The sequence below is a fragment of the Mixophyes fleayi genome, chromosome 5, assembly GCF_038048845.1.
Source record: "Mixophyes fleayi isolate aMixFle1 chromosome 5, aMixFle1.hap1, whole genome shotgun sequence".
NCBI classification, from domain to species: Eukaryota; Metazoa; Chordata; class Amphibia; order Anura; family Limnodynastidae; genus Mixophyes; species Mixophyes fleayi.
Genome location: NC_134406.1, coordinates 171,485,721 through 171,504,601, shown reverse-complemented (window position 1 = coordinate 171,504,601; position 18,881 = coordinate 171,485,721). Strand labels below are relative to the sequence as shown.

Here is an 18,881-nt window from a genome sequence, read left to right as displayed (position 1 = left end):
GCTGAACAGATAGGGTAATCAAGGACAGAAATCATGAGGCAGGGAGAAACATTTGGAGTAATGAACAATGGTAAAATAATGAAGGAGGCTAGTTGAAGAGTTGTAGGGTAGCAGACAGCGATAAAGAACAACAAGGTGATGGGACAGAGTAGAAGCTAGGCATGGAAGAGTAAAAACATATAATAGTTTATAGAAAGATAAATAGGTAAACAGTGAAGTATGAAATAGTGTTAAGTATGGAGGAAAATGGATTAATTGTAGGTGAAAGGTTCATTTTTGTTTGAGTTGGTCAGTGATTGAGGTGGGTGTTGGCTACAGAGAGCAGAGTTCCTGTTTGCAGACAATTCAGGAGAGATGTAGTGAGGTAAAAAGAGTGATGGTAGAGAGAGAAATAAAGTGCTGGAGAGAGGAGCAGTTTGGAGAAAAATTTAGTGGAAGCGGGTATAAGATATAGAGAAGGTAAATTAAGCAGGTGCATGGTGGTGTGATGAGAGATGTGGCTTAGATATTGAGAGAACATGGAGAAGCAGTTGATACAGGTACTGCAGGGCAGTGGAAGAAGTGCAGTTGATTTTATGCTTGACAACTGCAGAGTGTGGGTTAAAGTCCAGTCCAAGTCCAGTTCAAACTCTTCACATTTTGAGATTTCCAGCTTCATTTCTAAACTTACTTAGTTGGTTTATTTGCCTGACAAGCATCATACGGCACATACTCACAACTGTGCATTTATGTAAGCATGGATTTAGTTCAAGAGTTGACACTCTTAGGAAATCTTCATTTACTCTCTGACCTAACTCAATCTGCAATCACAACCTAATTTAATCCAAGATACAGTAAAGCAAACAATTCCCTGCATAAATGATAAATGTATTACAAACAAACAAACCTATCTGACACATACATTCTTTAAGAATGCAACAACAGACTGTTGTTATATGTAATTTAATATGACCAAAAGTCACAATGGTTATGGAATAAGAATGGTGGCAACAAATTGTTATAAACAAAGATGTACTAGGAACAAGTTCTATACGTATTATAATTCTCTTCTGTAACAGAGTTATGACATAAAATCCACTATACGTGGTATGATTTGTTTACACATATGTATAAGAAACATGATTGCATCATATTGATCAATTGGGGATTTACATTATCTCTGTAACTATCTTCTGGGACTGGTATATATTGATACACATGGCTGGTTCCACTGGTTACAAATTTATACAAAGGACTTCTCAAACATATTTTATGGAAGTTAGTGCTTTAATGAATTATGTTTTCTACATCATGTCATTGATTTAGTGTTTTAGGCATCCAGTAACCATTGGTGAACTAGGAGCCTAAGTTTGTTTATGTAGAACAGCACTGGTGTTATGGTTTTGCTGAAAACATAGATATGGAAGGACCATTAAGAACAAAATGCACTTTTCATTATATGATACAACTAAAACCAACAATAACAAATGTATATGAAAATGTTTCAGAAGTTTGCTTGAAAAATACATGATTTAAAATAATGCTGTGATTATTATCCAAGTATTGTAATTGCACACCAGATTTGCTGTCTTTAAACTTTATGAATGACTTGCTTAAATTTTCTGATAATAGAACAAGAACAAGAAAGTAAGGCAAAAAAAAAGGAGTAAATGTTCTCCAAGACAAACCATATTACACTGCAAGGGGTGCAAATTATTTTATTATTCTGCACATAAGCTAAATGCTGGCTTTTTTTTCATGTAGCACACAAATACTTGATAGCTTTATTTTTACACTGAAATTTAAAGTTGATCTAAGACATACCCGAAGCCAACTATAAATCTGTCCTCACATTTTAAATTTACCTCCCACTCCAATGAAACATGGTTTTGCCTAGGTGCAAAGTTACTCCTTTTTTATGCTTTGCTCTCCTTAATGACTCAGGCCCAGCAAGTGTAAGATACAATGTTACAAGTTTTATCAAGCTATGGGTTCTTAAATGTGTGCTTATGAATGTTACAAAATACCATTTTAAATTAGATCAATGTGACTTTGGTTTGTCAGTCCTACCAATGGCTGAACTACCACTGTTGCAAGGAGTGCAGCAACTACATCACAGAGCAAGCACAATGAATCCAAAACAAGCTCTCCCGCATGTACAGAAAAGTAGTAGGAGGGAACCCCCTCCAAAAATAAAATTACTGTGGGGCTGATCATGTACATTTCTTCTATCATGTAATACATCGAAATTCCCATTTTTATTAAACAAAAACATATTGTACATTTAGTAATAGTCTAATTGTGGATGACTATATAGGGTGATGTTTCCACATACGATTTTGTAATTATCTTCATTTCTCAGTTCCAATAATACAATGTAATCTCCCTGAAAAACAAAAATATTTAGAATTAACTTCTAATACACAAATCAGTTGTCTTTTCATTTTTGTTAAACACAATCCTACCAAAGTATTCTACTTGGCAACTTTATCAGTTTATCTTATTCTGAACTGCTTGTCTTGTTCATTATCTTGTACACAAAGACGGTTCCAAATATCTACCTCAGGATGAAACCCCCTATAATAAGTAAAACCAGCTCTAGTGCTGCCAGCCTTGGCTGGAATGAGCAAATTCGAAAATTGACAATTACAGCACTAGGCTATGCCAGCCAGGGCTGGTGGTACTCTAGCAGGGAAACCCTAGGTGCCTGTGTTTCATCTTAAATTATTAATTTATTGCTCAGGATTATGGCCCATAGTGCAAAACACTTAAAGCGTATTATATACTTTTAATGTATGATATGATTTAAGAGTATGTTTCTGAAATGTACTCATTTTGCGCACTATGCAGAGTCACACATATTTTAAGATTTACAACAGTTTCATTGTTTTATTCACCCTTCATATAATATCCTCCCAGAGCCCTTTAATCTAAATGTGTGAAAACAATGTCAAAATCCTCAAGCAATAAAGTCATTTGGGGCGTGGTCTAATAGCAAGGGATATGTGACATCATTGAGGCAGATGTATTACATCATTAAGGCCACGGACAGTCTGGAATAGATTGAAGGCAAAGGATTAGTAGCCACAACCCCCTATATTTGCTCATAGTCTGCTAAGAGATAACACAAAACTATGTCTAACATTTATATTTACTTTTACTAGTCAAGTAAATGTTTGAAGTCAATGTCCCTTTAATTATTATTTGTCACATTTGTACTTTTTAATAATTTTATTACATTGGCATTTGTGCATCTTTAATTATTATTATCATTTATTTATAAGGCACCGCAAAGGGACCACACTGGCATACTATGGGGAAGAACAAACAACATCAAGTGACACAAAGAACTAACAGAATGCATAGAGCAAAGTATATGACAGTTACAATGTAGGGAAAAACAGGTGCCAGTAAATTGAGTTGCATAGTATAGGGAAGGGGGGTACAGAGGAAGGAAGAAGCAGACAGAGTACCTTCCAGCATTAAATAGGACAGTGCCCAGGAGAAATGGCAGCGGGGACAGGGCCAGAGATGCTGACAGTGGCAACTAGGAGACAAGGTGGCAGGTGCTTGTCATATCATAACGACATGAAAACACAAGGAATGAAGACCCTGCTCACGAGACCTTGCAATCTGTAAATGTGCTTTACAATATAAAGTGCTCCTTAATGCGAATTATTGAAATCATAGACTGAAGCCTGATTTCCGTCACTTATGAAGACGTGTAGAAGTCAAGTTTTTCTATAAACTGAAAAGGGTTCTGCAGCCACCTTCCTTATACAGGAACTCCATGCTAAACTTGCATTATCTATCCCTAGGCGCACATTTAAATATTTTGTCCTGCAACTCCTTGTCATTGCATCTGAGCATAGTATGAGGCACACTACTGCAAGAACACCTTGACCTTGACCCACCCAGCTGCTCCAATCAGAAGAAAATTTTGCAACCTTGCATTCACCAATATGTTCATGTGGTTAACCATACACCATTAAGGTTATATGTCTCTCAGTTTTAAAACCATATGTAAAACACCCAGTAGTGTGAGTGAGTGTGACTACATGTGGGAGGAGTTGTGCATTCTGCAATTGAGAGTGAGGGAGTTTGGGGTTCCATATCTGTGTGAACTGATACAATATTGAAAGTTGATCACAGAGATTAGCTCAAGAATATGCAATGTGCAAATGTCCTGAGTATTAAGAGTCAGTGAAGCTGCAAGTATCAAGATAGAGATTACAAGAGAGATAAGACAAATTGTGAAACCATAACAAAAGTGTCAACTATGAACTCAGCATGATGCTGAGTATAGCTAACTAATCTGTATCTAGGTTACACGTGAGAGCTTGTGCAGTACCCATGGGACATTGAGGCTGCTTTTATATGTACATTAATTGCATTTGAAAACTGGTAAGAGATAGTCAGATTCCGATGGCGAAAGAGTGCATTGTTTTGCTGCAAAACAACTTGATACAACAACATGATCTGTGCTTCTAATGTTCATAAGAAGAAAGCAAGAGAATTTAAATAAAAGGCTGTACAGAAATAGTACTTAATGATTTATTTATCAAACTAAGATGACCTGATGCCCACTGTATACATAAGTGGTAACTGTACAATAACTAAATACCCGATTCGTCTGCATGGCATCTGTTCTTCTATTATCTAACCTACTGTTAGAACTTGGAGTCCTGTGGACTGTGGGCATTGGTGCGTCACCATACTCCTCCAGCAATAAAGTAGTTAAACCACTCTCCTACATTCACCAGCAGTTGATGAACTGCACATGTGCTTGACTTTTTTTTTTATTTTTACATTAATACATTTTTATTGAAATGTTTCAAAGGCATATAGAGGAATACATAAAGCAAAAAGGGAGGTAAAGCAAGGGGTACACAGGGAATCCCCACACAGAGGTGTGGTGGAGTTACTCAAATAGAATGGAACAATCACATCAAACAGAGCAAAACATACAGTAAAGCACAATAATGTTTACAAGTGCATTAAAGGAGGTATGGTCTATAAACCAATAGGGATACTGGTAGGTATTGGATCAATCAAGTTGAGGTGTTTCAACAAGAGAGAAGGTAGAGGTGCCCCAAGCCGCGCCCACACCATCCGTAATATACTCATGCCACTTGAACCATTTCATAATGGGAGCCGATACAGATTTTGATTAGGGCTTATCTATTGTCTCTATATCAAAGCTATATTGGATCTTTGCAATAATTCGAGATAGGATAGGGGGGCAAGGGATTTCCAATTTTGGGCTATCACAGTCCTGGCAGCTATCAACACGTGACCTAAAAGATATCTGTGGTGCCTGGGGACAGTGGGTAGGTAAAAAGGAAGGAGAGCCAAAGCTGGTTTGGGATGAAGTGTAATGCCAAGCATGGCAGGTATTAAGTTAAAGACCTGTCTCCAGAGTGGTTGGATGGAGGGGTACACCCAAAAGACATGGAAGAATTAGGTCCCATCTTGTTTTGGGCAGGGCCATGCGTTTGTGGGTGAGAACTTACTTTGTGACACCCCAGCTCGTTATGCCTGCATGTGAACTGTTTGCTTAATTTTGCCGACATGATCCTGAGAGAGACTGAGTTACAATTGCGTGTTCAGCTGAAGGGTACAATAAGGTAGGAGTTAAACCTAAAACATTACAACTGCCAAACTTACCAAGCAAGGGGCTACACATATCATCATCATCATCTATTTATGTAGCGCCAACATATTCCGTAGCGCTTTACAATTGGGGACAAACATAGTAAACTAATAAACAAACTGGGTAAAACAGATCACTTGAAAGTCTTTAATCCATTTAGTTCTCTTTTAGAGCTGGATCATATTCTATACCGGTGTAATTAACTTGCAACTCTGCTTAATTTTGCATCTTAGGGGCAGTCTAACATCAAAAACAGTATCTGCTTAATTGTGTCTAGTACAGGGAGATGAATATATGAGTGTTATTCTATTCTCCTTAGAGATTAGGAGAAAAGTCAGGGAGTTTTGAGTATCACCCCTTTTTTTTGTCTGCTGGCTATCATACTTTGGACTTTTAATCTGGCCATGCCCCAATACCAAAGTATATAGATATTCATATGTATTTGGACATTTTAAAATGACTTCTTACTTGTTTTTTCTTAAATTGTGGTAATAATATTTGGCTCTTCTTGAATTATAGAAATATATTTACTTAAGCATATGATATCCTTTATTTTTATTTACAAAGCACAATACTTAAAAAATATTTATATTATTTAGTGAAACACTGCATTTGTCAACTGTAGGCAGAAATTCCCCAAATAAACATAATCACAAACAGAATAACTTACTTTGGGAAAAGCTGGAAATCCAAGCCTTATAGTATGATCATAAAATATAAATTCTGGAATGAAAAATGAATTTGTGATGAAAGAAAAAGTATGTTAAGCTTGCTATATACAACTAGTTAACTTAAGCATTGCAAAGCATATTATATAAAGTATCAATGGAGAAGATGGCAAAACATGAAAAGCAACTGCTGTCTTCCCTCACTTCTTTGCTTCACAAAGGCCTCTACATTTTCTTTATCCTTGTCCTTGTTAGATTCTGGAGATACAGAAGGTGAGCAACTACTCACCATGGCCTTTAATTAGACTTGGGAGTAAAGATGTGCCTTTTGCCCTTTTGCACATTTGTAATAATGCATCTGCACACTTTTGCTTTTAAGTCAATTTAAAAATTTGAAGTGAGAGCACAGAGCTGTTTCAAAGGTCTGAGGTAGTTGGTAGGTGAAGTTGATCACTTTAACTGTTGCATATTGTATTGTTTAGAAAGAAATTTTAGAAAATAAAAAAGTTTGTTCCTCCCCTAAAATCAATAACCAGCTCCACCATTGTCACAATGTGAGCCAGACGCAGCCTCTTCAGTTCAGGACTATAGCTTCTATGGCGGTGTGGAGAAGACTTCCCTCTCCAATAGACTACCTGTCAGATTCTGAAAGTGCTGGGGTTGTTTCCCTGGATTTAGATTCTTCCTAATTGTAAAAAATAAATATTGCAACTCTGGAGTGGCTACTAACCTTAATTGGGCCTTATTTTAGTGTGTGACTGTCTTTCCTAGAAGTCAATAAATGAAGGGGACCCAAAAAATAGCTCTGTACGTAGATTTGGTTTTAGTCACATAGCCATGCATCTATGATGGTAGAATTGCTTGGGTTACCATGTTTTGTTTCTTATGATTCTCCAGGGTTCTTCCCTGCATTTTATATAGTTTATAAATCAACATATTACATTTACTTTTTTTCCTTACATATATTATTATTATTATTAATCTTTATTAATAGGGCACTGTACAGAGGGCAAACAAAAAGACAGTACATGGTATAACAGTACAAGGGGTGAGCCAATGTAAGGGAATCTTAGGACAAGAAGCAAGAGAGGGAGAAAGAAGGTGAAGTATACTATTAAGGCTTGGCAGAGAGTGGAGACAGATGTGGAGCGGAGAGAGAGGAAGATAAGTCTAGCTGCAGCATTAAATATATATCGAAGAGGAACGAGATGGCAATGGGGGAGGCCAATATGTAGAAGGTTGCAGTAGTCCAGATGAGAAATGATCAGTAAGTGGATAAGAGTTTTGGTGGCATCCAGGGAGAAAAAGGTCTTATACAGGCGATGTTGAGGAGCTGGAAACAACAGGATTGGGAAAGAGATCAGAAATGATGCCTAGACAGCGGTGTTGGGGAACAGAGGACATAGTGGTGTTGTCAACAGTGATAGGGAGGACGGGAGAGGAGGAGAGTCTTGATGGAGGGAAGACAATGAGTTCATTTTTGGCCATGTTAAGTTTGAGAAAGCTTAAGGATATCCAGGAGAAGATAGCAGAGATGCAATTGGACACCCAAGAGAGGGGGAATGGGAGAGATCAGGAGATGAGAGGTAGAGTGAAGTGTCATCGACATAGAGGTGGTACTGAAGGCCAAAGGAGTTGATGAATTCACCTAGGGAGGAGGTGTACAGAGAAAAGAGCAGAGGGCCAAGGACAGAACCCTGTGGGACTCCTACAGGAGGGATGGATGGGGGAAGGAAGAACCTTAGGTAGAAACAGAGAAGGAACAGTTGATGAGGTGGGATGCGAACCATGAAATGACAGTGGCCAATGGTGTGAAGGATGTGGAGTAGGAGAGGGTGATCCACGGTATCAATAGCCGCATAGAGGTCCAAGAGGATAAGCAGGGAGAAGAGGCCCCTGGATTTGGCCGAGAGAAGATCGTTGGTGACATTAGTCAAGGCAGTTTCTGTGTAGTGGAGGGGCAGAAGCCAGATTGGAGAGAATCAAGGAGGGAGTTATCAGAGCGGTAGCTGCTGAGACGGATGTAGAGTCGTGCAAGTTTGTTGTAAACAAAGGGAATAAGAGAAATGGGGCAGAAGCTTGAGAGTGAGGTGGGGTCAAGATTGGGTTTTTAAGAATGAGTGAAACAAGAAAATGATTAAAGGATGTGTGAACAATGCCAGTGTAGAGGGGACAGATTGAAGAGGTGAACAAGGTGGGAGCAGGCAGTGGGGTAGAGGGAGCGACAGAGGTGAGAGGGAATGGGATCCAGGGGGCAGGTTGAAGGAGGAGAGGAAAATATAAGAGAATGGACTTATTCACTCATAGTGGAGCGAAAGTAACACAAGAGGTGGTGGCTGGCGGGAGAGGAGGGTGAGGTGGTACAGGTGGCAGAGAAGTGATGGGAGGAGGAGAATTTGAGTCTGATGGCCTCAATTTTGGAAATGAAAAAGTAGGCAAAGTCTGTGGCAGTAAGGTAGGATAGGAGGGAAGAAGGAGGGCAAAGAAGTGTGCTGAGAGTGGAAAAAAGGAGGCAGAGATTGGAGGACTGTGAAGAGATGAGAGACTTGATAAATGATTGTTTATCAAAGGAGATGGCTGAACTGTAGAATGAGAGGATAAACTTGAAATAAGGTGGTCGGCAGTACGTGTGCATTTTTGAAGAAATTGGGTAAAGTTGGAGTGCCAAGGTTGAGGATTAGAGTGGAAAATATTGACAGAAGAGGTGGGGCAGCAGAGTCAAGAGCGGTGGTTAGGGTGTGGTTGTAGTGGGAGGCCGCCTGGTTGGGGCAGGCCATGGTTTAAAGAGGGTAAATGAGAGTTTCAAGCGAAGTGGTGAAAATAGCAGGATCAAGAGCATCAAGATTGTGACTAGTAAGTGTAGATTTGGGTGTGGGGAGGGGTGCAGGAGATGAGGAAATAGCGAAGTAGAGGAGATTGTGGTCAGAGATTGGGAAAGGAGAGTTGGAAAAGTCAGAAAGAACACACTGATTGGAGAATACAAGTTCAAGGTAGTGACTGAGATAGTGGGTGGGGGAAGAGGTCCATAGTGAGGCCAAAGGAGGAAGAAAGGGCAAGAAGTTTGTTGGATGAGTCTGTGGGGTTGTTGATGAGAATGTTAAAGTCACCTAAGATTATGGAGGGTAGCTCTGAGGAGAGGTAATGGGGAAGCCAGGCATCAAAATTTTCAAGAAATTGGGAAGTGGGACCAGGGGGGTGGTAGATGATTGAGACACAGAGATGAATTGGGTAGAGAGATATGAGGATGCCCAGCCTACCACTTGGATGATCATAAGGTCTGACGGATTGGGTGAAAGAAAGGACCCCATAGGAGAGAGCAGTAGGAGAAGCAGTATCATGTATCTGTACTATTGCTGGGCTAAGGGAATGATAATAATATATGTGAAAAAAAAATTTACAGTATGTATATAATATGCATTTTTAAAACATACTTTTGAAATAAATATGTCCTTTTGTAGGACAAATTTCTAGCCTATATACTACAGATTTATAAATAAAGGTGTTTTTTTATATATATTATTTTTCACTGATCTTATTATTATATTACAAAAAAAGTTATAATTATTATAATCACACTTTAGAACTGTAAAATCATTTGATATCTTCTATTTTAGACTTTATTATTTAAAAATGTAGACAAATTCAAAAGTTCATTTAGTTATGTGGATTTGAAAAAAAGTTAGTGGATAAAATGCATGTATGCCTAAAATTAATACAATTCACATGTATGTAATAATACATTTGTTTTGTCAATCTTTGTTTATTCACCTAAGGCAATATCAATGCCACTTGGGATCTTCTGTATGGCTGGAGTTACTGGAAGTGAGTCAAATAATGGTTTGGACAATGTTCCAAGACATCGACATTACCGGGGATGTGGAGAGCTACATAGAACCTCAGCATTTGAATTAAAATACACAAGTCTTTAACCTGTGTCCAGGAAATATAATAGTTATCATTATCAGTAGTGCCAATAAGTAAAATTGATTATTATTTTTAATGTTGGTAGGCTTTTATAAGAAACAACCGTGGCAAGATGTTGAAATAATGGACCCCTTGGCTATGTGGCCTTTCCACAATTCCAAGTCTACAGATTTTTGTTTGGTTTTGCAAGCCTGTCATTATATGGCTGGCTTATAAGGTGGGAGAACCAATTAATGAGCTTTCATGAATGTCCTCTTTTAAGTGGACGTTAGGCTTGCTGTAACATTTATATTATCAAAGTCATCTAACCGTATTTTGGTTTTATAGAGGTGTTACAGGTGTTCAAACAATAGCTGAACATGATAATAGGGACAGTACATCAATATTAGCTCAAGTTCCTTTCTTCCTAAGTCAGATTATAAACTATCAGGAGCCGTCCACCCTCAATGATCTCTGAAATGCTAAAATCTGTGTTCCAATCAATTCCTACAAGACACAGTGGTTGTTCACCTATGAGCTAAGGCACAATATATACTTGCTCCATAGATGCTGTCTTCAGACTTGGACTGTAGACCACGAGTCCTGGTTTGGTTGAATCACAGCATTCTCAATGCTCCTGCTGTCAAAACTAAGTTGTTTCTTTCATGGATTGCCAGTTCCTTTAAATCTGGCCCAATTATTTGCATTAGAGCACTGCAGTATTTTAATACATTCTGAGTTACAAGCACTCAAGACTATAAAGGGATGTACAGGCTCAACAATCATGGAGGGTTGGAGGTTCCACAATTGATAAATTGCTGAAAAGCTGCTTATCTTGCACATATTATTAAGCTTTGTGTTTCTCACATTGGGAAATCTATTTGATTTTATTTAGTGCTGGTATTATTGCACCATTTTAAACCTGTTAATCTGCTGTGACATACATCTCTTTGGATGCCTCACACTAAACACTAAAACACACATTTAACATTTGGATCAGGGGCAAATGCAGGATTTGAGGAGGGGGGTTTCCATGGCACCCCCCCAGTGGGCGTGACTAGCATGCATGGGGGCATAGCTATAATTTGAGACCGTGCTAGGTAGCTCTCCAACTCTTCCAATTCCCCTTTAAATACACGAGCAATGCTGCCATGCACTACTGTTAGGTGCATGTAGCTCCCCCTTCATGAGCAGAGCAGTGTGAAGTGGGACATACCTCCCAACTGCCCCTGTAGTCGGGACAAAGTCCTGACTGAGTGGGTCAGTCCCCAAACTCAGGACTGCCCCACCAGAATCAGGACAGCTGGCAGACTGTCCTGCTCTCTCCTACCTGTTCTTCCCGCTTTCAATACTTGTTGCTGCTGCTTGGGTCCTAAGTTCAGTTGTGCTTGTCTGGATCCTGGAATGTTGCTTCCCTGTTTGGAAATAGAATAGGTACATGAGATATAGAAATACCAGCAATGAGTGAACATAGTAGGCCCCCCTGCCTCTATGCAGTCCAAAATTAAATCAAAATAACTCATGTTTTAATATTAGCGCCCCTTTCTTGTAACCAGCCTGACTGTAAAATAATTTTATTCACCTTTAATAAAAAGACTTATTTCCCCCAAACAACTCCAATATTAAATAGTAATCACATTTATTAAATAAACCTATTTCCTACCATACATTAAATACTTGCATTCACGTTTAAGAAATATCAATTATTTTTCCAAAACTCTGCCACACATTTAATTAATAGCGCCCAAACCACCCCCAACATTAAATTAATCATCCCACCCTATATTGATAAGTCTGCACCAACCCCACTATTAAATTAATTTGCCCCACCATCACCCCACAAACAAAATAACACCCATTAATTAGCCACTACCTACCTCACACATTACAGTGCCATCACACACACTAAAATGCCAAAAGCCTTCTGTGCCATCAAACACACTACATTGCCACAAGCCCCGTGCCATCACACACACACACACACACACTACATTGCCATAAGCCCCGGGCCATCACACACACACACACTACATTGCCACAAGCCCCGTGCCATCACACACACACACACTACATTGTCACAAGCCCCGTGCCATCACACACACACTACATTTCCACAAGCTCCGTGCCATCACACACACTACATTCCCACAAGCCCCGTGCCATCACACACACACTACATTTCCACAAGCTCCGTGCCATCACACACACACACACACTACATTCCCAAAAGCCCCGTGCCATCACACACACACTACATTGCCACAAGCCCTGTGCCATCACTCACAGACACACACACACTACATTGCCATAAGCCCCGTGCCATCACACACACTACATTGCCATAAGCCCTGTGCCATCACACACACACTACATTGCCACAAGCCCCGTGCCATCACTCACAGACACACACACACACTACATTGCCATAAGCCCCGTGCCATCACACACACTACATTGCCATAAGCCCTGTGCCATCACACACATTATACTGCCACAAGCCCCCTTGTCAACACACATTTACATCACCTTCCCCCCCACCCCCCTGCCGCTGCCCTCACATACTACACTGACTCAGGACCACTCACTTACCTTTAGGTGCTCCAACTCCTCTGCTCCCTGCTGCTCAGACAGGAAGTGAAGTGAGCAGTTCCTGTCTGAGGCCAATCAGCAACAGGCAGCCTCACGATTGGCTGCCTGTTGCTGCCACTGACCAGCAATGATTTGGTCCTCTCCCGCTCGTGGCACCCCCCTTTTTTACAATTCTACCTTTTCTCATCCAGTAAATTTAGCTTTGCCTATCATGGGTCTACCTTATCCAACCCATCAACATCAGGTTCGTCCCAATTCAGACAGATGATAAAATAATATCAGATTTTTATCCAGGAGTAACAAATGGCATTCCCATCTTTGCCCAGGAGCCTAAAACTGCTGCATTCTTGAACTACTACTAGTTTGAATTACAAGCACTATTCCTGATGGAGTGTATCTAAATGAGACAAATCATCTCCCTGCTGACTGGTCAGGCTTTGGCCTGTATCACACTACATGAAAAGAAGAATCCATTGATTTGTAACAGCAAACAGTTTTTGTTTACGTTGAAGCTGAGCTTTGAGTCTCAGGTTGCACATCCAGTGCCTTAGCAAGATTAGCCTAGGGAGGTTTAATGTACTTCATTAAAAATTAGCTCACTCGCTGGGACCTTCCCATTCCCTGGAGGGACTTATTGCCACTTGCATTGTTGAGTGTCAGCTTTAGTGGAAAGAGTTGGCTACTAACCATCTCCCATAGTTCAGCCTTGGATGATCCATGCCATTCAAGTTGATCACTTTGAGAAGCCCATACAGCTAGGGAGACTTTTTGTTACCTAAGGATGAGAGAACTCGCTACATAAAATATACAATCAATATATACTTTGATTGAATATATTAAGAGAAAGGACGGCGCGCACTAGCAGAGATTGCTAGTCTTAAATTATTCACAAACTAATTTGGTTCAATTTGGCAATTACATCTTTTAATATTTCACTACTCTACAATTTACTATTATTTTTGATGATTTTATTGTAATGCATATCAATAAAATTTAATATGTTTTATATTGATTCTATTCTATAAGTGCCCCATCTAAACACATTGGTTCTCTGTTTGACTTCAATTCTTGATATCTTGTGTGGGAGCACCACCTTCAGGCTATATGGTATTATATAAAAATACTAATCATATGGATTAAAAGAACTAAATAACCACAACCTAGAAGGGTATAGAATACTCCTGGTGCGATTTACACAAGTTTTGTTGGTTACCCCTGGTTATACATGCACAACCCAATGATTAGTTATATGGGTAACAGATACAGAAGTGGTAGAAATCATGCCAGTCCACTTTCCTACAGCCAGTGAAAGTGTCAATGATATGTGATACTACCCAAAGAAGTACAGGCCAGAGAGGCTGCCCAAAGACTACCAAGAATTCAGAAGTCTATATGACTAAACAGACAGAACAGAACCCACTCAATAGAGAATATAACTGCCCATTCAACTTGCTGCCTGGCATGATGCCACCAAGGGGGCGGAAATACCCACTGTCTGAGCCCGAGAAAAGGTCCTTAACCACCTACATACAGGAGAACTTGTAGTGAGGGTTCATCAAGGAGTCCAGGTTCCTGGACGTTGCAAAGTTAGTTTACATGGTGAAGATGGATGGTTCCCTTAGCCCCCTGTACTGACTATTAGGGGCTCAACAAAATCATGATCAATAATCAGTAACCCCCCACACTGAATCTCTTTTAGAGGTTCTGTCAGGCCATAGTCTTCACCATACTGGACCTGTGAAGGGCCTACAACCTAATCTGTGTCCAAGAGAGCAACAAATGGAAGACTTCTTCAACACAGTTTGACTTGACTTCTTGCCAAGATGAAGGTTTCCCTTCATCCAGCTGAAATAAGCTTCCTGGGACACATTATTTCATCAGAGGCCATGGAACTAAAAATGGAATAAGAGCAGTTCTTCACAGTGCTCAATTGGCTGGTACCATGAGGGATCAAGACAATCTTGTTGTTTAGCAACTACTGTACAACTGACATTTTATCCAGAATTTCTAAAAAGTTGTTAGTTGTAAAATTGCCTTGTCTAAACAAGGGACTCCCAAGGACACATGGCCATCCCAGTCACAATATTCTTTTCACACCTTGAGACTTGTCTTCATCTCAGTGCCCATTAATCCTCAAAGTTGATGCACCAGAGAGTGGGGCAGGAGTCATACTCTCCTATACTGATGACAAGGATGTCTTTTACTCTGTAACTTCTTTTCAAAGAATTTAATCTCCACAAAGGTCAACTTGGATGTGGAAACCAGGGTTTTTAGCCATGATCACTGTGTGTAAGCATCTTCTGGAGGGGGCCAGATTCCCCTCTTTATTCTCAGTGACCAGAAGAACCTGCTGTATATTGAGGGGACAAAGAGACTGCACTGACTGCATGGTTGGTTGCTATTCCTAGCCAGATTTGATTTCATCTTAACCTACTGGCTTATCCAGCAACATGAAAGCCAACACAATCTCCTAGCAGTTCTCTCCTTTTCAGAACTGCTTGACAGGATCTAGGTCGAAATGGCAGTGCTAACTAAAATAACCGAAACACCTGAAGACAAGAGGTTCATGTCCCAGCTGTAAGGAAGGATGTTACATCTTTTGTCCAAATCTATTGTCAGGATTTGAACTCAGGGCTTCTGCTTCTGTGGACTGCTGCTTTGCTGATTGAGCTATTCAGGCTGCTGGATACCTCCATGCCTTTACTCTGTGTTCTAGCTTAGTTTTACTGATCTTCTGATGTTCCAGTATGTTCTAGCTCCTCCCCTTAACTTCCTGTAAAAGCCTGGGATTTTCCTGTCTTCCTTGCCAGATTAGTGTGCTCTTGCCAGTAATGTAGTTCCTGTTGCTTTATTCTTCCTCCAGTTATCTGCTACTAGTGCACCAACCTCGGATTGTCCTCAACCTCGCCTCTGCCTGAACCCTTTGCCTTATTGCCTTACTGTGTACTGAACCCGGCTATTGTTGACCATTCTTTATTATATAATCCTCTTGTGACCTGCCTTCCATCTTGCCACTGGATTCCTATTCAGTATCCAGACTGTTACACCTATACTACCTACAAAGTATCCTGTCCTCTGGGCTCCTCATGTCCCTTCCACAGAGGCCATGTCTCTATGGATGTCATCATTGACCTTCCCAGTACCCAAGGAATTATCCCTATCCTGCTGGTAGTGAATCACTTCTCCAAGCAAGGCCACTTTTTGGCCTTGGAAAAAATGCTGTCAGCACTTCAACTCTCCCAAAACTTCCACAAAGAGATATTCTGGCTTCACAGACATCTATTGGAAACCGAAGTTTAGAGGGGCTTATGCAAGAGGCTGAACATTTTATTTCACATCTTGTCTGGATACCTCCACCAGTCGAAGAGAGATAACTAATACCTTGAGAAGTTCCTACATTGCTTTGTCTCCAATGTCCAGAACAAATGGTCTTAGCTGCTTGAGTGGGCAGAGTTTTCACAGAACAACATTTTTCAGGACCCCACAGAGTTACACTCTTCTATTGTAACATTATTTTCACCTTGTGATCATCCCATTTCCCCTACCCCCTCTGGGATTCTTTCTGAAGGTAAGCACTTACAGGACTGTGAAAGAAGCTGCAGAAGTGGCTAAAGATGGTAGCTAACCCAAAAAGTTTAGACACAAGAGTAGATGGGTCATGTCACTGTTCTCAGTGGAAGATAAATTGGGAAGATCATTCTATGCCCAATCAGTGGGAGGATAAGTCTGGTAACGAATAGACTATGATTACCACCTTCTTTCGATATCCAGCCTGTGTCTCATGTCTCCCTTTTGAAACAGATGACGAAGGATACATTTCCAAGTTGAGTGGAGGTTTATTCTCATGCAGATGAGGTGACAGACCACCAAGAATACATCATCCACAGATCTAAGAGAGGCATACAGTTCCTGAAGCATTGGAAGAGGCTCGCTCCTGAAGACTTTTGGATTAAGTTGAATGCTCTACTTGCCAAATTCTTTAGACTGCATCTCTCCAAGCTTAGAGTTTTGCATCCAGACTCTGCTCTTAAAGAAGGGGGAGGGAAACTATGGGGATCAGCCCTGATACAGGCTAAGGATGACAGGTGGCAGTGCACCATCATCACCTTACACAACAAAAGCATACTAAATGATCTTCACTCTTATATAACACTGCACATGTCCTCACTTGTATGAAGCCTTCATAAAGCCCTTACTCCTACCAAGCTTTGCACATGTAAAGTTTGGATTTATGTTTGCTTGTTAGTGCTTTAAAGAGTTTCCTTTGCTTTCCTGTTCATGGAACTTCCCATCACCCATTGGAAAATCTTGCTTGTTTCTAATTAGTTGCACACTGTTGTTTTTTTACCTTTATATTTCTAATAAAAATTTGTAGCAGAAAAATATACAATGCATAGTGAATATTCTTTTGTTTGGAATTAGGAACACTCTAAACAAAGAAAAAAATACCGCTACACAACATATGCACTTATTTAGAGCAAAACTAGAATTAATTTGCTCCAAAGTTGAATTTTTCCCAAATCCACATATCCTCCTCCATTACCTGAACAATTTGAACTTGCTCCATTTGCATAGCACTACCTTATTAGAGGGACAGTGTTTGAGTAGGCCACAGTAAAGCCTCAGTCAGCTTGGCTTGGTTCAATATTTGTAATGTTGATGGCAAGAAATTATATAATGATGAGGCAAAAAGTACTACTGTTGCCTGCTCAGAAATCAGGTCATTCAGGCTGCCACCAGATTTAATCAGGGTTCCCAACTACACAGAGAAAGGAGACCCGTGATGTTGGAAGACTACAATTCAGGTAAGGGGAATGGTAAGGCTGGTGGTGATGGAGGTTGAAAAATTGGTACAATTAAAGGCTAATGTTATGAATAAAATGGTGAAGTTTGGAGGGGAATCATTCCAGTCAACCTTATTGTGGTAAAGATTTTAATTCAAGTTCTACAAGGTCATTCTGGCAATTACTAGGACAGTGACAACTTTTATCACCAAGGACTTTAGTGGTTTGCATGCAGAAATACAGAGCTTCCATCTTGATGAGATTAAGTGACAGTCACTGCCAAAAACAAAAGTTACAAATACATATGTTACCTCCTTTTTTCTTCCCACAGAAGGAAAACCGTGGTGCCCTATCACCGCATAGTGTTTTCTCCTGGTGAATTAAGGGGACTCCATTATAAAAAATTGTAAGAGTCAAATAAAGTGATTTGATATCACGTCCTAAAAGAATAAAAAAGAAGAGTTAGTATTTTTATGTTAAACCTTTTGTTAATGTAATAAATCTTAACATATGATTTGGGGTAGCTGAACTTGTCTCCCCCAGTTATTCTAATGCTGCCATTTTATTCCACTAACGCAGGCTTGGTCAATTTGACACTCTCCGGTTGTTGTGAAACTTAAGTCTCAGCAAATATTGGCACACTTTTATCATATAACTCACAATTTCCTCTAAACATAAAATGAAATTATCAACAGTATTTAGTCTCTACAATTCCTTCTCTGAAAATATACAGAATCTTTGTTTCTTAATCTGAATTTAATACTGTATATTCTTTTAAATCCTGTATTTCCTTTTAAATCAGAAAATGAAAATAAATGGCATTGAAAAAATTATTGCCAGCCTATACTTAATATTTGGTAGCATCAGTTTAGAACAGTTCAGCATCATGTCTTGAACCATTCCTAGGTGCTTTTTATGATTGGGTACTTGTCCTGCTGAAAGACCCATGACCCGTGTTAGACACAGAGCTTTCTGACACTGGGTGGTTCAGCTTTGTGCTACAAAATGGCCTGGTAATCTCCAGATTCATGATGACGTGCACATGTTCAAGACACCCAGTGCCAAGTGCAGCACAGCAACCCCAAGACATCACTGAACCTACTTCATGTTTGACTACAAGGAAGGTATTCATTTAATTTTGCTTTATGTAAATAAAGGGATGATGGTCTTTAAAAGTAAGTTCTAATTTGATCTTTTCTCTCCACAGGACATTATCCCAGAAGGAATTTGGCGTGCTCAGGTGTGTTTTGGCAAACTCCAGTTGGGTTTTCCTATGTCTCTCTCTCTCAGCAGTGGGGCCCCTCC

General features: G+C 39.9%; 1 protein-coding gene across 2 annotated transcripts in view; it reads right to left on the bottom strand.

The window, feature by feature from the left end:
• Positions 1–926: 926 nt before the first annotated feature.
• Positions 927–18,881, bottom strand: part of LY86 (lymphocyte antigen 86) — a 31,247-nt gene continuing 13,292 nt past the window's right edge. For both annotated transcript variants that reach the window (XM_075213021.1, XM_075213022.1), the window contains 3 exons: positions 17,888–18,016; positions 6,303–6,355; positions 927–2,365 (listed from right to left, as the gene is read on the bottom strand). In XM_075213021.1, the coding sequence (XP_075069122.1) occupies positions 2,264–2,365; positions 6,303–6,355; positions 17,888–18,016 (284 nt within the window). In that variant the 3' untranslated portion in view covers positions 927–2,263. The remainder of the gene's footprint in view (positions 2,366–6,302; positions 6,356–17,887; positions 18,017–18,881) is intronic.